General features: G+C 42.5%; 1 protein-coding gene across 2 annotated transcripts; it reads right to left on the reverse strand.

Moving 5' to 3' along the window:
• Nucleotides 1-45: 45 nt before the first annotated feature.
• LOC131245415 (enoyl-CoA delta isomerase 2, peroxisomal-like) lies at nucleotides 46-25,466 on the reverse strand. Of its 2 annotated transcripts, none has more exons than XM_058244868.1 (2): nucleotides 24,683-25,466; nucleotides 46-241 (listed from the first exon to the last, which is right to left on the reverse strand). In XM_058244868.1, the coding sequence occupies exon 1, from the start codon at nucleotides 25,432-25,434 to the stop codon at nucleotides 24,721-24,723; it is 714 nt and encodes a 237-aa protein (XP_058100851.1). In that variant the 5' UTR covers nucleotides 25,435-25,466; the 3' UTR covers nucleotides 46-241; nucleotides 24,683-24,720. The 2 variants fall into 2 exon arrangements, with proteins under 2 accessions (XP_058100851.1, XP_058100850.1); XM_058244867.1 differs by having other exon boundaries at nucleotides 47-234.
• Nucleotides 25,467-26,135: the final 669 nt, after the last annotated feature.

Consider the following 26,135-nt stretch of genomic DNA (forward strand, 5'->3'; position numbering starts at 1 on the left):
AAATGTAGATAAAGCCATAAAAACAAATGATAATATCTTAGTCCACTCGGCTGGGGATGCAAATACAAAACTTATAAATTCAATTGTGCCAATAAAATAAAACAAAATACAGCCTCTACTGATTCAATTCATAATATTCCGCCGCTTCCTGATGCGGCTCTTCCTCGTAATATCCGTCCTCCTCTCTTGTTGCTTTAGCCCCGAGATCAGTGCCAAAGTCATCCCTACCTACACCTGCATTCTCTGTACAGTTGAACATTGGATGAATGAGTGACCACCTCAGTGTGAATTCTCCTCGAGATTACACACCACCGCCTTAGACAAGTATAGCATGAAAAGCAACAAGGCATGTAAAACATAACAAGATGTAGTCTTATTATATGCATGAATTCTTGAATGCATCATTAACCTAGGGATACTCATCCAGTCGGACTTGGGCTCGCCACCCATGCAAAAGGCTGGTCATCGACACAGCACATCACGTGCTTATATCACATACCGTATAATGACCAAGCCATCGTACATCACGTATATAGGTTGATAGTCGGTGGTTTAGCAGCTAGCGAAATGATACCCCAATAAACCTAAGGGCATGTGTAACGCCCCGACTTTTCAGGATCCGAGTATATGACTCGTTTTCCAAAAATCCGAGTGTTAACTTTAAAGGATAGTCAAATTCGAGTATATATATATATATATATATATATATATATATATATATATATATATATATATATATTGTTTTCAATTATCAGAGTAAGCAGATGAGCGTAAAATGGACAAGTAAGCATAAAGGAAAATTTGCGATTACATTTAGAATATACACGAGATTGCCCATAATGACTTATACAAACCAATATCTCAACGTTAACAATTATAAGATTTACATATATGAGAAATATAAAAGAAAATATATAAACGAATGCAACAAAACCGCGCAGCTTCCTTGACAAGTACAACCACGCATCCTTGACCATCATAACGACTCCTCATCAGTCTGAACCTGCATATCACTTAAGCCACCTGTACTACCTGTACGATTATATATTTGATGGATGAATAACCAACTTAGTGCGAATTCTCCTCAAAATTACACACCGCCGCATTGGGTAAGCATAGTTCTGAAAACATATAAGGCATACAAAACAATATATGATGCAGTCTTATTAAATGCATAGATGTATGAGTGTACATCAACAAGGGATGCTCATCTAGTTGACTTTTGGACAAAACTCATGCAAAGTGGCCGGTCACTAGCGAAAGTAAAATGCTAAACTCATCAAAAGTGGGTCGATAGTCGATGATCTGGGAGCTAGCAAAATGATACCCCAACTAAATCCTATTAGGCACGTACTAAAGTATTTAGAATTAGCCACCCGTCATCGTCCGAATGCTATGAATGCATGATTAGCCCAACTATTATTAATCCGTTTACAACCAGTGGATTTAATAAGTTCAAAGGTTATTATGGAGAGTTCAGAGCTCAGCATAGGCCGACAGCTCAGACATAGTATCCCATTCCACCATCCCTGGCTCATGAGGCTACCACCTTAGGATGTATAATGGAACCCAATCGACTAGAGGCCAATCATATTCAGTATATGGGGCTTACCATCGTATGGTTGTACAAAACAAAATATCAAACCTATCTAGGGCAAATACTAAAACAAAGCCACGTAGGGCAGTTATTAAAACTAAGCCACATAGGGCCAATATTAAAATCATGCGATAAGAAACCGTCCTTAAAAACCACTTAGACACAACAACCCTAGATGGTAGGCCTACATCAATGGTCAATTTAAAACATTATTCAATAACCCACTAAGTTAAAAGCCCATTACGTTCACAACCAGTTGAGCTACATCTCAAGTATGGGTGTACATTCATGGGTGGGGGTTTCCCACTGATGTACCAGTTTAAGTCCCATAAGTAATGCACAAATAATCCACGAGTATGAGATAAATATGTAGGATAAATATTAAGCATGTAATATGACAATTCAATTCCAACAATTAACAGGTGTGATTATAAAATGAAGATATCAATTATAAATTAAAATAAAAACTATAACTTAAGCTAATGGGAAAATGGAAAGCTCAAGAAGAAGAAATCATCACCTGATGTTCTGAACCGTCTATGTCATCACTAAGAAGTGTATGCGCCCTTAGGGTCGACCTTACCACGAGTTATAAAATTGTACAATTAGATTCGAGTTCCATACACTCATGGCCTAAGGTTTGAATTGATTATTCTTAGGATTTGATGTATAATTAAGGTTTCATCCTTGAGTTTAGTCTTAAACTTAGATTTTAAGATTTGAATCCTGAATTATTATTATTATTATTATTGTACAATGGATCAAATACCATTCTAGATCTAAATTTCATACACTATCTAGGTTTAGGTTATTGTCCTATAGTTTAGGTTGCTTAGGTCTAGGGTTTTATCCTAGAGTTTAGGTTTAGGCTAGATCTTTAAGGTTGAACCCTAGTGGTGTGTAATTAATTATAATGTTAATTTAATAGTTATAAAATATTTATTAACATTAATGTTACAATTAACGCTAGCTATTGCAGCAACAATAATCATCGTGATGATATCAAATTGTACGATCTACTATCAATGATAATACTCAAGCATGATAAATAAAATGCTAATATTTAATGATCATAAAATTTCTCATTTATTTATAAAAACTAATATAGGCATGGATAATCTCCTAATAGTTATCCATGTTATATAATTGCAAATATCATAGTAATACTAATGATAATAACCAAATACTAAGATCTATAGTTAACGATGATCTTTGAGAGTGACAATTAAACTACTTCCATTTGGTAAATATAGTTTTTGTTTATAATAGCTAGTTATAGCATAAATAATCTACTAATGTTCTAATTATAGTCTCAATGTAATGTTTGAGAGAAAAGTCACCTATAGTTGATTGGTCTTGAACCAACTCAGCTCGGCATCCGAGTTGACTCGGCTCAATTCTACTCTCTCTCTCTCTCTCTCTCTCTCTCTCTCTCTCTCTCTCTCTCTTTCTTCTTCTCCTCCCTTTCTTCTTCTCTTCCTTTTGATGGAATGTCCAGCCACACTTGGACTAGACCCAAGCCCAGCTTAACCTGGACTCGACCCAACTGGACTCAGCCCCAACCGAGTTAACTCGGTCCTTTCTCCTTCTAGTTTCTTCTTCCTTTTTCTCTCTCCGTCCTACTTCTCTCCCTCTCTTTTTTTTCCTTTTTTTATCTGCTCTGCTAGAATCCAGCAGCACCCGAACCATAACACATCCTTGTAGAAGCACATGGCCCCAAGGCACATGAGATTGGTTGTCTGTATCAAGATGGCCGTAGTAGCCACAGCTACTCTAGGATTAGGCAAGTAACCTGAAAGAACGGTCAAGATTTCATAATAGCACCACTCCAAGCATATCCCAAAATAACTCGGAATCGCCAGTTCCAACAATGGCCACAACTGATGAATAGCCACGATTGACCAACCCCTCCACATAGGCTCACAGAACTTTAAAACCGGTAGATATCCAACCAAAAACAATACCATGTTGAGATTACTCAACATAACAGCAATAGCCACACCCGGCACACCCCACTTCAAAACAAACACCAGCAGTACTTTGAGTGGGACATTAAAGATCAGAGCAATCATAGCACAACCCATGCGAAAGCAGGGTTGCTGGCCTGGACCGGACTAAGAACGAGTCAGGGCCCACCCAACGTAGATCGAACTCGATCTCGAATCGGCGTGGCCCGACCCGGTGCAGCATTACAGTCCGCCTGATTCTCTCTCTTTCTCTCTCATTTCTTCCCGATTCTTCCTTTCTATCTTCTCCTTCCTGCTTCTGCTGCTAGAGACGTCCAGCAGCGACCGTCAAGTCCAGATGGACTCGAATGTAAGAAATCTATTTAGTGGGCCTCACTGATCAACGGTCTGGATTGTCATACAGTTGGACTGGATGATTGAGTAGACCAGTGGGCCCCACTTCATGTGATGCACTGCGCAGTCTATCTGCGCAGCTCTGCGTACTAGGGCTGGAATGCTATAGCTGTCTTACGCAGACAGCAATTTGAGTTACACTAGGATGCTATAATGTGGAGCGTGGGAGAGAGAGTTGTGATGGGTTTCAAACTCTCTCTCCACAGATTCTATAAAAGAGAGCTGGGTCCCCAATCCTACACCACAGCAGAAATTCGAGTCCCATCTACTGATTTGCAGAAAGGGTGTGAAGGAGAGGAAGATCTTAAGTTCTACAGGTATTCTGGTATTCTTATCCGGCTTCCATGGCGGCGTCTCAGCTAAGTAAGCTATCCGACCCCTGATCGCCATGTCCCATGTACAGACGGATCCGTGGGCCTATTCCGCATATAGATTAAGACAGAACACTTGGACTGCTCAGCTTGTCACAGAGGGCCTATATTGCTCGGGTACTCAAAAGGTATGGCATGCAAAATTGTGCTTCAGGAAAGTCGCCCATTGTGAAGGGCGACAAATTTTGTTTATTTCAGTGTCCAAAGAATGATTTAGAAAAGAATCGAATGAAAGAATTTTCGTATGCATTAGTAGTAGGGAGCATCATGTATGCTCAAGTCTGTACGTGACCGGACATTGCCTTTGTCACTGGAATGTTGGGAAGATATCTATCTAATCTAGGAATGCAACATTGGATAGCTGCAAAGAAAGTATTACGGTATCTTCAGAGAACAAAAGACTTCGGACTCACATACAGAAGGTCTGATCAGTTGGAGTTGATTGGATATTCAGATGCAGACTTTGCAGGCTGTGTCGATACTAAGAAGTCTACTTCAGGATACATCTTTATGATGGTAGGAGGAGCTGTGTCGTGGAAAAGCGTAAAATAATCTACCACAGCCTCATCTACTATGGAAGCTGAATTTATTGCCTGCCATGAGGCATCTAATCAGGCACTATGGTTACAGAGTTTCTTTTCAGGTTTGCGGGTACTGGAGCATATCCCGAAACCATTGAAAATATTTTGCGATAATTCGGCTGCTATTTCCTTCTCTAGTAACAACAAGCATTCGTCAAGGTCGAGGCATATCGACATCAAGTACCTTGTTGTAAAGGAAAGAGTTCAGAATCATCAAGTGTCCGTGGAATTCATCGGCACTAAGCAGATGATTGCAGATCCGCTCACTAAAGGCCTCCCTATCACGCCATTTCAGGAGCATGTAACATCCATGGGAGCCATTGATCCCACATATGTCTTCAGTTAGCGGGAGCTGAGCATACTTTGATTTTCACAGACACTTAGAGATCTCGTTTTATACAGTTTGTTTGGATGATTTGATATAAAGATTTTGTAACATCCTGAATTTTCACTGTTTTGGATTTCCAAAATTTCTTAAATTTTTTTTTAAATTTAATTAACTTATAATATTACTTATTAACCATTAGCACTCAATGTTAGTGTATACAGGGGTGGTGCCAGTAAAGAACCGCACCAGTTCGATTAATCAGCCGTAGGAAGCCAATGAATCCGCACACTTGAACATCAGGTGTAGTGTAACGTCCCGCCCAACCAGGACAGTGTCCTGGGGCATCCACGTAGGATTTGCCATAAGACCGTTCGTTTAAGCTACTCGTAGTGAGGTATCACAAATAAATTAGACCAAGATTTGTCCAATTGATTACGCCAGATGGGTCCTGATAGAACCTGGTGCGGGCCTTCAAGCCAGATGGTCGTTTACACCTAGCGATAGCCCGTATGGGCTACACCGTGATACAGGAAGGTCAGAAAATTCTAAAAATAAACGGAACCATAAATCTCACTGGGCTTGTGGACCATCACGGACCACGAACCCAGCGGACACCCAAAAGTGGGATCTGGTATTGACTGAATGCACCCCACCAATGCCAGGACCGAAATCTGGCGCTTGCAAATGAAACTGAGATACCAGGCTATCCAACCGTCGGATCTCTTCCACATTCACGGTGGAGGTCTAATGAATTTTCCTACACCTGTCCACCAACTCTGGGACCTGATCGTGGAACGGTGACCTTTGATAACAAATCGGGCCCGTGCGACCAAACTCCAGATCCGATCATCCCCAAATTTTACGTGGCCCTTCATCAGGCCATGAAGTACCTATCCTATAAGTTTCATAGCCAGAGGGCCACCAGAAATGCCCCAATTTTCTAAACAAGATCTAGACCGCTCGTTGGTGGGCCACTAGTTCCAAAACTATAGAATAATGTCCGTCTCATTGGGCTTGACGTCCATCGCGGGAATCAGACCTAGGTAGTGTCCAGAACCGCTCAACTTGAGCCGAAGGACGAGTGCATGAGAAGCGCAAATACCCTAAAGAAAGGAACTGGAACTTAAGTGAATTGAGTCATCCACTCTTATCCAAAGTTGAGAATTTCGGACCGTCGGTTTGCGACCAAACTTCACACGTGGAGTAAGAATATTTTCCTGCTCATATCCGTATAGTTGTGGCCCCGATCGACCATCGGTGACCGTTGAAAAGACTTCTAATCGTATCTGTCGATCGGCGCATCCAAATGGCAGGCCGATCATGTTCATTAGGACTAACTATCCTACAGTGTATATCAATATGTACACCCTATAGTGGGCCCTAGATCTTGAAAAGACCCTCTCATAGGTCTAGTATAGTAAAAATCCAACACTTGGGGCCATTTTCACCAAATCTGGCATTATAAAAGGGCCTCATTTGGGCTCTCTCTCCTCATACGATTTTACCCTAGAGAAGGAAAGAGAGAAGAGGGAAAAAAGAGAAGAGAAAGAGGAGAAAGGATGAGAAAGAGAGAGGAAGAAGAGAGTGAAGGAGGGTGTTGTTGATGGTGGGGCCCAAGGGAGCTCAACCTTGCAACTCTCCACCTCTTCTCCAAGAAAATTCCTACACTACAACCACAAGAATCGTCCGTTGGTCATTTAGGCAAAACCCCTCACCCCTTTTTCTTGAAATCCATGTATTAAGAAGAGATTGGCATGGATTCTAACATACAAATGCTTTCTTTAGGGATTCCGGCCGTTCAACCCTAAAAATCCATCTTCCTAGGTCGTCTTTCAAACCTCCAACGAATTCGAAGGTGCGGACTATTGATCTTAGGTGGCCTAGCACCAATTCTAGTATGAGATTAATGATTTTGATTACTTGGATGCCATATTAGGAGAACTAGAGGAACCTTAGGAATTGTATGTTTGTTGCAATAGTATGGAATTGTAGGTTTGACTCTTATGACGATTGTTCTTGTCTCTCACATGATTTTGTGTATGGATTATTATATGCTCATGCCATGTTTGATTTTTCTATGTGTTGTTGCTTCATAGGATGTATGATTCATTACCCTTGTGCATGTGATTTCTTAAGTTGGAGGAAGTGTTAATGTAACGACCTTGGAATTTTTGTGCTTATCTTTCCTTAAGTAGTTGTTTTGGGGTAATTAGCGCTTTACTCGATTGCTTGTGAAATTCGCATCAATCACTTTAAATTGTATCTACATGGCTCTAAACGTGTAGAGTAGTGAGCGCTACGTTACTCTGAAATCTGGGATCCATCGCTAAATCCAGTTGTTCTGGGAAATTTTTGGAAGATCTGGATCGGACCTAGACCGCGCGTCGAAAGTCCGATAGCAATGATCTTAGGCTGTTGCGGTCACCGAGTTGGGCTTGATCTTCACCTCGAAAATCAAGTCGATCTGATGTTCTGGGTCGATTTGGTTGAGCTCGGAGTGAAGAGTGTGAGAACGGTTGGAATTTATTAAGCTTTTATTGAAATCTGAGTCGTGTAAGCACTCTGATCGTTGGATTTCGACCCAATTTCACCCTCATGATCGGGATAGTTGGCCCAGGCATATTCTAGTGCTTGTGGACCGAGAGATTTTGTGACCGTTGAATTGAGTGTGGTCTGACACGGAACTCTGCTTGACCTAGATCCATGGTCAAGAAGCTTAAGTCCGACCTTTCGTGGTTATAGGCCCACCAGAAGTGCTTCGTTGGATTGAGAAAGGCGTGCTTTGGTTATAACCTAAGTATACCTTGACCTTGGGGTTATTTCCATCATTTTAATGCCTATATATAGTCCTTAAACCCTAGCTCTCATTTCTATACGAATTTTCTCTAACCCTAGCTTGGAAAGTGAGTGGAAAAGAGAGAGTTAGTGAGAGAGATTGGTTGGTGATTCATCTTGATTCTTCCTTGTTCTTCTTCATCTTTGAACCTTTACTTTGAATCGTTCCTCTGACGATTCTGAGTTCTTTTGGGGTAAGTTAACCTAACCCTAACCTGTGTTAGAGCTTAGATTAGACTTGGTGTTGTTGTATCTCATTTCTATCCTTATTTTAGGGTATTCTTGCGCCAATCAGCTCGGCGGTTCTTTCTTCACTTAAGGTGCGGACTTTAAGTGTATAGGTTATGGTTTTCAAGGCTTTCAATCCCAGTTAGTGATTTATTCTTGTTATGGATGAGATTTCACATGTCAAATGTTATGTTTACATTGCTTTCCTGATATGCATGTGCTATATTGAGATTTGTGTATTCTAAGTGTATTTACAAAGTACCGTATACGTATAAAATACGCACTTGTGTTTGCCATGATTATTTGTCATGTATGTATGCTAGATGCATGTATGACAACTCCTTGGTAAAAGGAATTGTCTAAGTGTATGTATTCCAACACACGCTATATATGTTGTTCCTTGTATGCTAAGTGTTTGTAGAAATGCATGAATGATCTAAGTGTAACTGATTACACTAATTGTGGGCGTTGAGAAGTGATTCTCAATACTCCTATTGATGCGCATGTTTTCCTTTATGCCCTTTCAAGTTATTTAAATTCAAGCATCTCCTATGCTTACATTTATGTTAAGTTGATATTCTTCAGATGTGTATGTAACATGATTTGAGTTGTTGATCCATTACTGTTTTACATTCCATATGAATATCTGTCGTAGTGTAGGATGTTTGGGACTATGCCTTAGTCCAGGAAATCGGTAATTGACCCTATGAATCGTGGTTGAGATTGCTTTCGCTACGTAGGACGTATTAGACGAACCCGAGCCGTATTAGAGTTGGCGGCAGTGGTTTGGCCACGCGGAGTGTTTGCGCACTCTATGTCGTTCAACTCAACGTGCGCTCGTGCTAGTCGAGTTCGTCAAATAACCCGATTGTCCGATGTATGTTAACCATGTATGGGCGCTATACCGGTGAAATCCTAATAACCATGGTACATCCGCTAAGACTCATGAGCCGGACATGGTGGTATGGGACACCGTGGTTGACGAGCCTCCCGTAGTGACCTGAGCAACTTAACTCGTGAGCCGATTATGGTGGTATGGGACACTATATTCGTCTTTGTCGGCTACATTGATTGGTGACGAGCCCTTTGTAGTGACCTCGAGCATACGTATCGTAAGGAGGTGACGAGCCGATCTGTGGTAGTAAGGGCATGAAAGGCGTACATTGATTGGTGACGAGCCCTTTGCTACGACCTCAAATATAAAATCGTATGAGATGTCTAGGATTGACGACCCTAGTATGGATCACTGTTTGGATGGTGACATGAGGAAGGTATCTTAGTTTCCCAATCCTGTTGTGTGAAATGGACTAATAACAACTTGGTAATCATATCCATGCACCGCATTTGCATGTGCTTTGTAGATGTGGCGCACTTTGAGGCGATGTCATGCGTAACGTAAGATGAAGACGCTGAGGGTGTACGCGTGAGGGCACGCATCATACCGCATTCATACTTGCATTAACAAGAGTACTTAGGATTTATTTAATTGTCCTGCTTTATCATTACTGTTTGATTGAACTGATAACATGTTAACCAGTGCCTTATTGTTCCACTGAGTTGATCACTCACTCCCACGTTTCTGGGGTGGTGTTACACACCCACCAGACTCTGTCTTAGGCCCTGATGTTGCAGATGTGGATGCGACGTCTAAGGCAGAGCGGGAGCTGGATGACGACGAGGCTGCCTTCTCCTATATGCAGTTTTCAGACGGGTTCTAGCGAGCCTCGGTCTGATGCGCGGGATTCCTGGGATATTTTTGGGGACTGAAATGATGTAATTTGATACTTATAATTTTGTTAAATAATACTTTTACACGATCTAGTTGTATATGTAATTCAGGGATTTACACTTGTACGCATTTTACTATAAGTCTTCCGCTTGCTTTATTCACTTGTCCCTGAAGCATATCTGTGTTTTGGCTTAATCTATTCCATGTTTTATGCACTAATACAGTCAACATACATTCATCATTAAATATGTTGCATAAGTGATGTTTTGGAACTCGGGAGCTGAGTTATGCTCGACCCCCGAATTTCAGGGCGTTACAGTTAACTTCCTCACCAAACCACACCACACACATACACTTTATTCATAATGTTAATAGTTTGCTTGTTAGAAAAATTTGAATTGTATATTGAGCAACATAAGAACATGGTGTTGAATATGCTTGATGTTACTTTGGTAGTTGGCATGCTATGAGTCCTTATTCCTACCCTTGGGTTGGTCAGGAGCTTGAGGAGAGACGGTAGTCCCATTGGTAGGACTACGCTATGGTTGGACTTGAGGGTTTGGGCGGGTGTGATCGGGTGGCTGTAGTTCGACTATATGGGACCCTCGTGCCCGATGTCACACGCCTCACGCTCGCCTGACTCGTGAGGTCTAGCCTACTGTCTGACCAACCTTGATTGTTTACCCTGCTTGTTCACACTTGTATGGAACCTGGAACACCTTACAACCGTTGTAGCCCATCAATAACCCACTTAAAATTTGGTCCACAGCCTCGTAAGCCGAACATGGTGGAATGAGACACTGTGTTCGAGCTGTCGGCCTATGCTGGGGTACCGCTCCTCATGTGCTTGAAGTCGGGGATGAGGAACCCAACGGGATCACGGACCGCGGGGTCTCGGCCTCACGCATTGGGGGGTCTTGGCCTCGCAACCTGTTTAGGGCATTGATATGTGGAGTGTACCAGATTCCCAAATCTGCTGGATGAATGGACCTAACTAATCACACGGCTAACATAATCATTGCATCGCACTAATTAGGGTGGCGACTCGGCAGTCGAGGTCGCACTGAGGGAGTGTTGGCATTGGAGATCGTTAGATGTTGTCGCACGAGGGAGCATTGTGGTGAGGGCATGCATCATGTCATGCTGCATACATGCGCATTAATAAGATTACTTAGACGTATGTGATTGTTTGCTTTTCATTAAGATCATATCAAAATTGATGCCTGTGATAACTTAAGATTAATAGCACCCACTGAGTTGATCACTCACTCCCACTCTGGGACCGTGTTTTAAAACACCAACCAGACCCATTCATAGATGCAAGTGACTCAAGGATGGACGAGCCTGGCGAGACGAGCCTGGACGAGCTATCATACTTCCAGCTGATGGAGGGTTCTCCTCTAGCTTGATCGGCGGGTTTAGGTCACTGAGCAGGGGGCTCAGTCCTATTCTTTTGGTCTTGCTATTCTTTTGAGATTTTGTTGGGTAGCGTCTTATGTGACCCATGTATTCTTTTGGGCATATGTATATATATATATATATATATATATATATTTGTATTCAGTCTATTTCATTTCAGTGGACTTGTGTGGATGTACTTTATGTTCCAGGAGATTCCAGGCCACGCATTTAGATTGGATTGCATATTAATGAAAATTGGCTATAAGTGACCTCAGGAACTCGGGAGTCGAGTATATGCACAACCCCCGATTTTCAGGGCGTTACAGATTTATTTCTACTTCTCTATATATATGCGTAAATTTTGAGTAAGTAAAACTATAGTCGTGTCTTGTTGGAGACATTAAAAGCTTCAGGACCTCTTAAGGATAGACACATATTGTCACACTAAAATGTGTAATCCTTATACCACATTTCCTAGTTCGTGATCTATGTCGTTAAGATTGAAAGTATTTGTGATCGCGCTTAGACTCACTTCGCCTAAATTAAATGTTGTGATGACTACCGCGTTTCGATACTGACTGTCTTGATGGACCAGATTGAATAGCATTACTCATACTGTCCAATTGTTTTCATTGGTTAACCATTTAGATATTTTCTTAAAAGATCAAAACTTGTTTTTCAAAACAATTCTATATGACTATCATTAACGTTGTTCAATGAGGCCCAAGTGGGAGAATGTAAGAACTCTATTTAGTGGGCCTCACTGATCAACGGTCTGGATTGTCATACAGTTGGACTGGATGATTGAGTAGACCAGTGGGCCCCACTTCATGTGATGCGTTGCGCAGTCTATCTGCGCAGCTCTGCGTACTAGGGCTGGAATGCTATAGCTGTCTTACGCAGACAGCAATTTGAGTTACACTAGGATGCTATAATGTGGAGCGTGGGAGAGAGAGTTGTGATGGGTTTCAAACTCTCTCTCCACAGATTCTATAAAAGAGAGCTGGGTCCCCAATCCTACACCACAGCAGAAATTCGAGTCCCATCTACTGATTTGCAGAAAGGGTGTGAAGGAGAGGAAGATCCTAAGTTCTACAGGTATTCTGGTATTCTTATCCGGCTTCCCTGGCGGCGTCTCAGCTAGGTAAGCTATCCGACCCCTAATCGCCATGTCCCATGCACAGACAGATCCGTGGGCCTATTCCGCATATAGATTAAGTCCCACATCGGATAGACTCGGTTTGGTGCAGGTTAAACGAGGAAGAAGGCAGGCGGCAATGACGGATCTCGAACAATAGCCCCTTTCCTCAAAACGAAGCTGCTGGACTGCTTTGATGGGTGTCACGATGCTTCTAGATTGTTGATTTCGGAGCTCCATGGAGGTTTAGCTGGTGGGTTCAAACGAAGAAGAAGACACCTATTTTTCGAGCTGCTGCAAGACGTGAGAGAGAGACCCATGTCACACGACCTTCTCACATTTTATTTGCTTAACCTAACATTCCAGAACCGTTGGATTGAAGCCAAACGATTAGGATGGGATCTGCCTGAAACCGTCTCCAAGCACGGCTTGTAGGAGCGAAACCTGCCACGGTTTTATTTTCTCTGTGGGTGAAAACCCTCTCCCACGTGGAAAGCCATTGGATTTCTCGGATTGGTTTGAAATGGATGGTCGGGATGAGCCCTTGTTGGCTCACGTGGATCGCCAGAAACATGGTTTTTCACTGTCCGTATGCGACTGGATTTGTGCCCTCAAGAGTACACATCTTCACGTGAGACACCCGGGTTTCGTCCTAAATTAACCCATTTACAAGATAGGCGGATCAGATCAAGTGCCTGGGTCGGATGGTGTACCACTGATGAGAGGAAACGGTCTCAGTTTGTTTGAAATGAACGCTGGCGGGAGAGCAGGGGAAATACTCCCTTTTTCTAGAAGTCTCGGGTCAACACGGTTTGATCGTGTTGACAGGTTTGGTGCACCTCGAGTGCATGACCACCGTGCACATGCATGCCACTAAGTGGGGTCACCATGATGTTTGTGATAAATCTACATCGTCCATTCTATCTGGTGGGCCCTTCCATAGCCTTTTACCAAATTTCAGACAGATCCAAGGTTCTGGGTGGGCCATACATCTTGGTTTAGGGTCCTACTTGGGGATTCCCGTCAATCTAATGGTTGGATCTTCTCTAAGTTGAACGTCAATGGTTAAAAGATCCTAATGGACCATTTATATGGCTTTCGTTATATACTACTAACTGATACTGATATTAATATAATTTTTATTATTTTTGTATATTACTTATAATTACAATGTTTAGAATCTCATATATATATATATATATGGAAAAGGTACTATGTGCTTGACCTGACGATTAGCTCCCGTGAGGTCGAGCTATGTGGGCTCCACCGAGATGCGTGTCGACCATCAACACCGTGCATTTGATGGGTACCCTCTAAATTATGGGATATCCCAAAAATCGGCCGTATACGGAACTCAGGTGGGCCATACCATCTAAAATCATGTGAAACAATGTTAAAACATATAAAAGCACTTGGTGGGGCCCACCTGAGTTTTGAATGCTGCTAAAACTTGGTCTGAATCCTCATGCAAGTGTGACACACATAATGGACGGGTTGGATTTGCAAACCACATCTCGGTGAGTCCAAAAAACTGATTATGAATGTTTTAATGGTGCACGACCCCTCCCCACTTCTGTATGTGGTGTGGCCCACACAAGTCACGGATTGACTTGATTTTTGAGACATAGGCCCACGATGGAATGGTGCATCTGACTGATGGGTTAGATGTTTGAAACGCATCACGATGGGGCCCACACAGCTCGACCTCATGGGACGGACTCGTGAGGTCGAGCGCATAGTACATTTTCCCATATATATATATATATATATATATAATATATATATATATATATATATATATATATATATATATATATATATAATATTAACATCATCTGACATATGATATATCACACATTCATTAATATATATATATATATATATATATATATATATATATATATATATATATATATATATATATATATATATATATATATATATATATATATATATATACAATATCATATTATACATATAAATGAATTGAAGATTGTACAATATCATATTTAATTAAAATTATATTTGCATTTGATAACATTGTTAAATAATATACAATTCTATTAAAGTATCTAATGATTTTTGTATACATACTTATAAAAGATATTCAATGCTACATTATTATTTATAATTTGATTTTATGTTGTGAAATTATTATTCATTTTGTTTATTTAATATAATATTATTTTCATAATATCTTATATACATTAAGGGCCTGTTTGGTTTTCCATAATCCAAGTAAATCGTTGTAAAGAAGTAATTATTACATTTTTTTCACTTGTTTGGAAATGAGTGAGTAATTTCACCTAGAAAACCGGTCCAAAAATGTTGACTTAAATCCATGAGCCCCACCATAATGTATATAATATATCTGTGTCGTCCATCTGTTTTATTAGAATATTTTGAGGCTTGATCCAAAAAAAATTAGGAAGATCTAATGTTCAATTGGCCCACATGAAAGGAAACAATGGACTTAATTTGTCCACCGTTGAAAGTTGATTTTTTTACTGGGCCCATATTGAGGTTTATTCACCATCTAACACATTCATAGGGTCACATGGACATGGACAATTGAAATATATAAATATAAGCCTGATCTAAAATTTCGAAGGGCCTCAACAAGTTTCTAATGGTAGGCATTCAATTATCATAATTTCGTGTGGTGTGGTTGACTTGACCTTTGGATTTGCCTAATTTTTGGGCTCGTGCCTTAAATTCATTTGGCATAATGAATGGGCAGTGTGGATAAGCTACACACCTTATGGTGGGCCCCATATTTATTTTACAAATTCGTCGATTTAAGTGCTTAAAAAGTAACTAGTCAAGTCAGCATTGGGAAAGATGCAGGTAATTACCTTAGTAAACAATGATTACTCATTTACAAGCTAATTACACTTGAGCCAGAAAACTAAACAGGCCCTAAATACATACCTATCACTCTATTAAAATGCATTTTCACACATTATTTATTTGATAAATAGATACATCCATAATCTCTTGATCCATGTTTGTGTAAATTTTATAATATAATAACTAGATAAAATGATATACTTAGTATATATTATTTGACTACTGGGTGGTTTGATATATGGATAGGGATTACCTTCGACGGTCAGATTTAAACTAGGATGCACGTGAATGTTCACTAAGCTAGGTTTGCATCCTACTAAGTCAGTCTATATAGTAACACTCGAGTACGGGGAAGTACGGGGTGTTACAACACGTGTTACAGCATCCAGAAATAGCCACCCATCATCGCCAATATGTCATTTATGCATGATTAGCCAAGCCCTTATTAGTCCAATTACAATCAACCGGTTTAATAAAGCTCAAGGTCGCTACGGGGGGCTCGTCACCCAGCGTATGCCGATGGTTCAAGCATATATAGTGTCTCATACCACCATCCCCAGCCCATGAATCTCCCGCCTTAGGGTGATGATAGAATCTGTCAACATATGGCCAATCAATTCTCAATATATGGGGTAGCTATTATCGTTTTTTTTTTTTAGGAATGAAATGTCGAAGATACTAAATTATACGAATAATATGAGTCGATATGTATGCTACAAATACGAATAAGCAACGGTGATAAAAACATTAAATGGTTCATCCCATAGTCAAGTAGGTGGAATCATCTCATAGATGGTAAATCCCATGAATAAATTACCACTAACCTAACTTCTATGTTGAGGGTCTATTCTCAGCACAACCAGTCTTATTACACCCTATGTACGGACTCTCTTTTATAGGTAGATGTTCCCCCTATTTGTCTAGAGAGATTTCAGTTTTATACGTGTTTTGCAACAATCCAATAACATGTGGAAATGACATAATGATTAAGTATTGAATCATCCCAAGTGACTAGGATACTATTCAAACAGTTAAAGCAAGACTCAAGTACAAATGTAAATATAATTCAAGAGTTACTAAATGAAACAAGGTCTAGCATATGCATTTTAATTCTCATAACCAATTTTTAATCATATATTCAAGTAAGCAAATCAGATAGTTAACCAAGCTCTAAGATATCATTTATAATCAATGTGAGAAGCTATGCTTGATCTAACTTAGAGATGGAAAGCCCAAGAGGAGAAGTCATCACCTTTAAGGACATAGTCTTTTCCTCGATTTAAGTTCCTGTGGTTATCCCGCGGCCCAATATCACGCAAATAATTTCCTAGAGTCATTCCCGATTTAATAGCTTGTAATAGACGAGTATTCCTCAAGGCTTTTAATTATCTAAATCATTGAAAATGTGTGGGGTGGCCCATAGACATGGAAATTGGGCCTGCACCAAGGTGATCAGGTCCATCAATCGCGGCCCAACAAGGTGGACTGGACTGGGCCTAAGATTGTCCAATACCAAGGTCCGAATTGGGCCTGGTTTGGCCCAGTTATAGTTAGACAGTCGGGCCTAGAAACTAGGCTGGGCTGGACTGGTTTCGGCACAGCAGTATCCAGTCACACACATTACACTTGGCTGGGCTCGCCCTGGCCCAGCGTGCCCTTTTTGCTGGCAACCAAAGCTGACTGGGCTGGCTTGTCTCGGCCCAACAACAACTGAATGTACACAGCCAAGGGCTGGCTAGGCTGGCTTGTTTCGGGCCAGCAACCTCAACGTGAACACAGCCCAAAGGTTGGCTGATATTGTCCCATCTCTAAGCTGATCTCAACCCAGCTGCAACACCACCATGAGATGGGTTGGGGCTGAGATGGGCCTGCTTTGGCCTATCTGGCTTGTTTCAAAACCTTTGGGGCCCACTATACCCATCAAATGACCCTTCTATAGGCCCTATGTGTGGCCCACACACTTGTGCAGGGCGTGGCCCACTGCATTTGTGTAGGAGTGCGACCCATTGTGTATACGGTGTGGCCCACTGAGTTGTCTAACTCGGTCGAGGCCCGTTGAGTTGGGAGAAGTGTCTGGGATTGGATTGGACTCGGCCCAGCAACTGCGGCTGGTTTCAATTCGAAGTTGGCCCGTTGCTGCCTCTGAGTCCAGCCTGGACTTGATCCCATTCCGCACGGGCTCGGTCTAGCTTTGCATCTCTGAGTCCAGCTAGGGCTCGGCCCATCATTCTCAGGCAGCTGAGCCTGGCCCTGCCCAACTAAGTGTGTTTTTTTTCTCTGGTTTGGGTTTGTACTAGCCATTCAATGTCGAGTGGAGTTTGGGCTAGCAACTAACCGAATTCCGACCCTTCATTTTTTGTTACGTCTTGATGAGCTTGCCGGTAATGGCTCTAACAGCCGTGGCTGACTCAGTGTGTGTTGTTGGATGAAGACGGAAGGAGGTCTTGTTTAATGGGGCGGGTTGAGTGTAACCTAGACTACTCTAAGTGTTTGCTAAGTCGACTCAGAGTCACGCATAGCTGCTGCAGTGGCTTGGATAACGCCACACCTGCGGACATTAGTTCCGACTAATAGGATTACATGTTAGTTAACAAACTACTTAAGACCGAGTCGACTTACAATCCTCACCTGGTAGCAACAACTTTGCACCAAAACTCGCTGAAATGAGTTCAATGGTGAGTTTCTCCCTTCCTTTCCTTCTTTTGCGATCAAGCCGCTGATCTCTGACAAGTAGGGATGAGCGTTGGGAGAGCCCTGGCTACAGGGTTCTTTTCCTGAGTTAGCGTGAGGGTCGATCCAGATCCCAAGACTCGGTGGAGGAGCAACTCGTCACACATGAGTGAGTTGAGAACGGACCGAGTAGAGCTGACTCGGAGTTCAGTGCGGCACCCACAACTCTCTCTCTCTCCCCCCTATTTCCTCTCCTTCTCTCTCTCTCTCTAGTGCGAATCCCAAGAGCAGCCAATGGTTCTTATAGGCAAGGGAAGGGCCCATCCAACAGTTGAGAAGAGATGGACCTTCCCATGGCCAATCTCGTGAATCTTGCATGCATGGGCCATTTGATCTAGGGGATGTGATCCAGCTGCGCCGGCCCACCAAAAAAGTAAATTTTTTATCTATTGTGGGGTCCATCTCATTGGAATGGGTCAAATGAGTTAACAGAGAAGATGATATGGCTGTCAATGGCCAATCACCATTAAAGGTATTTCAGCAAGATCCGGTTCTTTTAAACGGACCAGATGGGACTGCTGATCATCGCGGGTCCTACTTTTTGGGCCTTTCATCTGCGTTTCGGAACTTCTCACGAGTTAATCCTCATCTCGTTATCTTCTCATGAGACGAGAAGATATCTGCTCACAGACTGTGCTGCCCTAGAAGGGACGGTCGGAGCTCGTCCACGTGGCCCAGAGAGGGCTCAGATCGAGCTAGCTGCCCTTGCTAAAAGTGGCACTGTCTCAATTCTTTTTTCTTAGTGCAGGCGGCTGCCTACCCATTTTTGGCAACAGGAGAAAGGCGTGGACAAGCCTCCGGACGAACGGCCAGGATGAAAGGAGGGAAGCCGACGTGGATTTCCAGGTGACAGTGAAGAGGATAGTCTCCTTTCGGTAAGGGAATCACGACCCCACCTGTAGTGACCACGTCCACGCCCACATTCGAGTGCATAGGGGCACGCTGACGGACGGCCCTGGTCGGATCCATCTCCCAATCATGATGATCGGTTCGGATTACCATGGTGGCCTCAGCTTGGGTGGACAGGATCGTCCGTTTTGAATTTTTGGTTGGCAATAAGCCGGGCAAGAGAAAACTCTCTCTTTTACAAGTTTCATTGGGTTAAACATCGTTTGACCCGATACCGGGTTTGGTGCATGGCGGGGGCACATCTCTAGTGCACACGCGTTGGGTGCATGGGGCCACAGTGATGTTTATGTTAAATCCACTCCGTCCATTCATTTAGGGAGCTCTACTTTAGGATCTTGGACCGTTGATCAGGTTGACCCAAAGTCCGGGTGGGCCATTCATCAATTGACCACAGGTTTTTAACTGATCCAAGGGTGAGATCATTCCGGATACGAACATGGATGGTTGAAAATGGTTCCAAGGGCCGTTGGTGTGCTTAGGCCCAGTTATTTCCCTCATGGCCACTTCCAATAGCCCCATCACCATATAGGGATGTACATTTGTCTGCCTACCCGTTTGTGGGATCTTGTCTCTGATCAAGATCGTCGGTGTGGGCCACCTACCCAAGCTCATACACTCCCATCCCTTGAGGGGTCTGTGGTTGGACCTAGAATTCAATGGCAAGGTTAAACTCGTAGGAAGTGGTGGATCCTAAGTTGGTGATTCGATAGTTAAAGTTGTTAGTGAGCGTCCCGTTATTCTACGACCAGATGATTTAAAATCTACTCTACTTGAGATGGTCAGTTAGGCTTACCCTTGTGGCTGGTGTAGGGTCTTTCTTAGCTCCTAGGGTCTCTGATGGACGGTTTCAATGATGAGTGGAGGCCCCTTCCTGTATGAGTCGAATTCAAATTATTTATTAATTAAGTTTGAAATTCACTGATACGAGTTTAAATGGTAACACCTGTGTACCAGAGGTGCGGAATGTTACAATAATACCTTGAGAAAGTCTTGGTCAAGTATAGACTTGATAAGGAAAAATCAGTTAGCACTTCCCACGTTGCTCCCTTTCATCTTTCTTCAAAATAATGTCCTATTATAGATAAGGAAAAGAAGCACATATCTCGTGTGCCCTACTTGAGCGTAGTTGGCAGTCTGATGTACGACATGGTCTGTACTTACCACGAGTCAAACCGAGCTTGACTCGACTCGGCCACTAATTAACCATATCTTGAACTCGCTTTGGCTCGGTTCTTGAGCTTGACTAGCCAACTTAGCTTGATTCGGTCAGCAGCTCAGGCCAATTCGAGCTGAGTTTGAGCCAAGATCGAGCCTCTGCAGCATTTTCTTAAACACATGGAGTATGCCTTTAGTTTCTTACGAAATCTAAAGCAACGACATTGGTTTACATGTATTTCATCAAACACTCAATAGGCAACATAAAATTCAAGATAAAAGGGTATTTGTTTCATATACATACCTTCCTCGCCACTAGCCGACACTTCATTGAGTCATTTCATCAAACACTTGTTGAGCAACAACAATATCAAAATAACCGAGTCACCGAACTGGTTTGATCCGAGTTCGATTTGAGTTAGGGTTCGATCAGAGTTGAGTCGAGCTTAGGCAAGCTCGAACTCGACTCAAAATTTTTTCGAGCTCAAAAAATCAGCTTGACTTGGCTCGAACTCAGTTTCGAACCGAGTCAAATCGAGCTTTTTTTAGTCAAGTCGAGTAAGTTAACCGAGCTAACTCGGTTCATGTACAGCCTATTTGTACTAGACATGATATTTCACATGTAGTGGTTGTTATAAGTAGATACATGTCAAACCCCAACAAGCAATACTGGAGGCATTTGAAATAGTTACTTCATTACATATACATATGAGGTATGACTGATTATGCGATACTCCTTCATGTGAGTAGGTGGAGTGATCAATTGGATGTCGAAGCTTCAATCTATGGTTGTTATTTCCACAACTGAAGCTAAGTATATGGTGATGACAGAAGCATTCAAGGAGGTAGTCTGATTGAGGGGAATGATGAATGAGTTGGGGCTTCACCGTGAAGTTGTGTTAGTGCACTATGACAACAAGAGCGCTATCAACCTGGTAAAGAACTCTGTTTATCACATGTGGACCAAGTAAAATGAAATGTGTCATTATTTCATATGGCAGATGCTAGATGAAGACAATGTTACTCTTAAAAATATTTACACAAGTGAAAATCTAATCGACATGCTTACAAAAGTGTTTCTTATAGAGAATTTCAGGTTTTGCTCAATTTTTCTAGGCTCGACAAAGATTTGAATGAAGATGGAGTGAGCATGAAAGTTGACAATGGTGTTACTATTGTGAAGACTGTTATGAGAAAATATAGTCCAATCACCTTCAAGGATAACTCGGCCTGACCAACTTCAAGGACAGCTCAGCCTGACCACCTTCAAGGTCAGCTCGGCCCGACGAACGTTTGTCCCTGAAACACTTCACCTAAGAACATTGGCATAAAGTTGATGCCCGCTCCCTCAAACATAGCCCTCAGCAGGATGTGGCCTCAAGTTCCTGTTTGCTCGCACTCACCAGAAACTAGATGACCTGACAAGGCTAAGGGGCCATCGAGAACAGCTAGATCCAACAAGAGATCAAGTCCGAGCCATAGTTCGGACTAATTTAGTCGTGATTGGGTCAGCTCGGTTCATCTTCAACCAAGCAATAGAGCTCGAATTTGATAAGCTCGGTCCGAGTTGTCCCCGGCCGCTCGACAGAGCCCAGCTCAGATGAGCTCGGCTCGGATCGTCTTCGTTCAACCAAGGGAGCTCGACCAAATTAGCTTAATGCAAGACCCTCTCCCAGTAACGCACGACGAAAGTAACCACATGACGCACGATTCTAGGGTAACCGCCAATGTTCACCACTAATGCATATCTTGCCTAACGGCTGAGATAGTGCACAAAATCATGGGCCATGCGGCCCTACAAACACTATAAATATAGGAATCACTGATAAAGACAAGTACACAAAATCTCTCGCCTAAAACTCATCTACGCTATCAAACCTAGATTCCTAGCTAGACTTTGGCATCGAAGGTTCCCCTAGTGTAGCCTGGGTCTCCTTTGTTTACCTCTTGTGTAGGTGGTCGAAGGTCGAAAGAGGGCGATCCAGATTTTTGCCTCAACAAAGACGATTAGAGATGGAGAATGAAGTTCAGAGTAGTGGAGCAGTGGAGTATGGAGATTAATGCCATGGTGGAGATTATTGAAAATATGTGCCTTTAATATATGCTGAAACAGGGATCTTCGATTGAATCAAACAATGGCTCGATCCTATTGAGAAAATCCCCGAAATCCTAATTTACTCGCTGGACAATTTTGTGGCATTCTTCGATCTTATCGAGGATGGCTTAGATCCTATGGTCATGCCGTCGATGGTTGTCAATCCTGTTGAAGGTCCTACTGATAAAATGCGTAAGTTTGCAATTTTGCGCGACTTGTTTCCTAATTCATATGTAACACTATATAAAGACTTGTTAATATGCAATTAGGGTAATTATAAGAGGGAAAAACGTTTCTAGGCTTTGGAAGAATGGAAGCTAGGGTTTTCTAAGTTGTTTTCATCTCTTATAACTTTGTTTTAATAGTGGATTTTGTTGTTTTGTAATGTGGTTGCCACGAGTGTTTTTTCATGTAAATTGTTGTTGTTTTTTTTTTTTTGTGATTGCTCATCTTTTTTATTTTTCTATTTACTTGTTTGCTTCACTCTTAAGGTTGGTTCCACACCTAATGCGAAGATGGTTATGCAGAACATAATACTCTGGTTGAGTGTAATATTGTATCATAAGCATGCAATAAGAAAATATAAACATGGCATATATAAAACTAACATTAAATCGTGAATGCTGCTGTGCCCACCTTGGATGGAGCACTAGCTAAATTTTTTACTGAATTACTTCATAACTGGAAGATTGATGTATATCTAGGGAACAGTCGAAATAAAAAATACTTAACAGGCCATCTTTAACAAATAAATATCTATTAACGAGAGGTTAGGACCAAGGATTATGTCCCACTTGGACTCGCTCTCAAAAGATTATTTGATGCTTAAACACCCTTTTGAGAGAAGTTCTGGCATTTGAACATACTTTCATAACTCAGTACTTTAATCCGCGCTTGTCAAAAACTACGCCCATCTGTTGGGATTTAACCCTGTACCGGTGGTGAACCATACCGATACAAACACAGCCTATTTTAAAAGATGATTAGGATAATTTCAATCAATCTGATTTTGGAGCTACGGGCATTCCACACTTGGCCTGACGATCTTGACCGCTTGCTTTGTGCCATGAAAGCCACATGTGCAATTTCAGAGTGCAAGTGAATGAGCTATCACAGTTCAAGAGCTAGCTAGCTGGTGTCAAAGCTTTGTGGGCCACCATGATGTTGGTATTTTATCCATACTGTCCACCCATTTTGCCATATCATTTTAAGGCATGAGCCTAAAAGTAAGGAGATTCAAAGCTCAAGTGGACTACACAATAGAAAACAGTGAGGACGATGATGTCCACCATTGAACCTGCCTAGCTCAAGTGATGTTTTCTGGGCTCCAGTCCTTGCCCGAGTGGTAGACTCTTAGGAGTTTCAACACAAGATCTTGAGTTCGAAGCCTAGGGGTGGTGAAATCCCACCATGGCATAAGGTCAAAATTTTCCTATTCGGCGCTTGATGGTAATTTGAATAAAGACCGTTACCTAAAACGGTCGTCCAGCTGAAAATGGATTGAAGGGAATTATTTGACAGTCTGCCAGCGTATGAAGCTCGGTACAGAGTCGCTCAGAAATTATACGACTTTCATGTATTAATTGAAATTAAAACGGATCAAATTGTAGAGCCCATTTCCGCTAGCTCAGTCCCAAAATAAAATTGGTTTAACAATCCTAACATGTGATTCGTGGACACCTCTGATGTTATTCAATTTTAAGCGTCCAATAAATGAGGGCCAAATCTCTTCGTCAGATAATCGAAACAACGTAAATGTAGGGTCACGATGCATCTAATCTGTGACCCACAATCTGAAATTTTGAATTACTTATACGACACACAGACAATTTCAAGAAACTTCCAACTGACAGCTTATCATCATTCAACATTTTGACAGAGGATCATTTTTTACAAACGGATTAAGTCCTAATGAATAGAGTAGTAGACCTACTGTGACACTGGGCAGATGTGGGCCATGTTATTTATATTTTTACAGAATCGGCCATGTGATTTTTATTTTCACAGAATCCAAACCCGTCATCAGATGCGTCACCGCAAGTTGTTATAGGTAAGATAAGACCAGCTAGATCCAAAACTCAAATTAGCTTCAAATAAAATAAGTTGAGCTCACCATTGATTTGCGTGAGGGGCGGATAGGCGGTTCAACCCTTCATCTGGAATAAATGAGTGGTCCGGATAAAATCAGATAGTTTCGTAAGTGGGCGTCCTCTCCTACCCTTTCTGTGGCCCACCTGAGCTTTGGATCGGGCTGAGTTATAGGCCGTTTTGAAGGAAACCGAGGTGATGCGTCTGATGGATGGGATGGATGGTGCGACATCAGGTGGGTCCACTGTAGCGTACGTCATCCTATGCCCTACAGAGAAAGGACCCACCTGATGAACGGTCAATACATCTCCCGATCTACCGCGCATCAGAGGCGCGAAGCTATATCTAACTTCTCCACCAGCCCCAGCACTCCCGAAATCTCCGAAAATGTCGCTTTCCTTATCGAAGCGTACACCTCGCCGTCCCACTTTCTCCCTGCCAGCTCCTCCGCACGGCGCATCGCAGCCTCCACCGTCTCACCGGGGCTACTGTGCGCCTCATCGATAATCCCCATCTCGACGGCCTCTTCCGCCTTGATCTTCGCGGCCCTAAGAACCACGTCGCGCCGAGCCCTCGGGGCAGCGATCTTCGACCTCATCATGGCCATGAAATAATCGGGGAAGGGAAGGCCAATATCGAGCTCGCTCATATAAAGAAAGCCCCTGTCTTTTCTCATGTAGACGTAGTCGTGGCTCAGCGCCAGCATGCAGCCAGCTGCGGAGGCGTGGCCCGTAACTGCTGCGACGGTTGGCATCGGAAGCGACATCAGATCGGCCACGATCTGTTCGAATTTCGAGCCCATCTGGTGGACCCGTTCTTGGGAAGCGGCTCCACCGGCTTTGGCCCAGTTGAGATCGAAACCGTTGGAGAAGAACTTACCCTGGGCGGTTGTGACAAGGGCCGAGCCGGGGGTGGGGTCGGCTCGGACTTGGCCCAAGGCGTCTTGGATGGCGTCGATGAGGGTGGGGTTGAGGCGGTGCTCGCCCTCCCCGGAGAGGGTGAGGACGAAAACGTGGCCGCGCTTCTCTAACGTGCACATGGTGCTCTCCCTCTCTCTCTCTCTCTCTCTCTCTCTCTGTGTACTAGAATCCACTTGAGCGAGACCGACTAGATATAGAATCCCGGATACAGGACGCGGTTAGCTACTGACGGCTTCAGTAGCTATCTGGCTACTGAAGTCTGTCACCAAGTTCTGCGGCCCCACCATGATGTAAGTGTTATATCCACACCGTCCATCCATTTGACGAGATCATTTTAGGACATTAGTCAAAAAATGAAGTGGATCCAAAGGTCGAGTGGATCCATTACAGAAATAAGTGGGGCAGTGATGCGCACCATTGAAACCTTCCCAGGGCTCACCACAGTGTTTATTTGAGATTCAACCTGTTCATAAGTTCACGTACGGATGGGCGAAGGGAAAACACATATCAGTTGATCTAAATCTTCTATGGCCCCAAAGAAGTTTTTAATGATAAGTTTTCAATCTTCACTATTTTCTGTGTTGGGATTCATTTGAGCTTCGGATCTGCCTTATTCTTTGGCTCATGCCTTAAAATAATTTTTCTAAATGAACGGATGGTGTGGATACAACACATACTGAGGCACACAATATTTGGTGACGTCACTTCAATATCGAGATAGCTACTGAAGCCGTCAGTAACTAATCCGCGCCCAGTCAGACGGACGGAGATCTCCCAAACATGCTTTGAAAAGAAATGTTCCGGTGCTCGTGCTCTGGAA

This window comes from Magnolia sinica, chromosome 5 (genome assembly GCF_029962835.1).
Source record: "Magnolia sinica isolate HGM2019 chromosome 5, MsV1, whole genome shotgun sequence".
Lineage (NCBI taxonomy): Eukaryota > Viridiplantae > Streptophyta > Magnoliopsida > Magnoliales > Magnoliaceae > Magnolia > Magnolia sinica.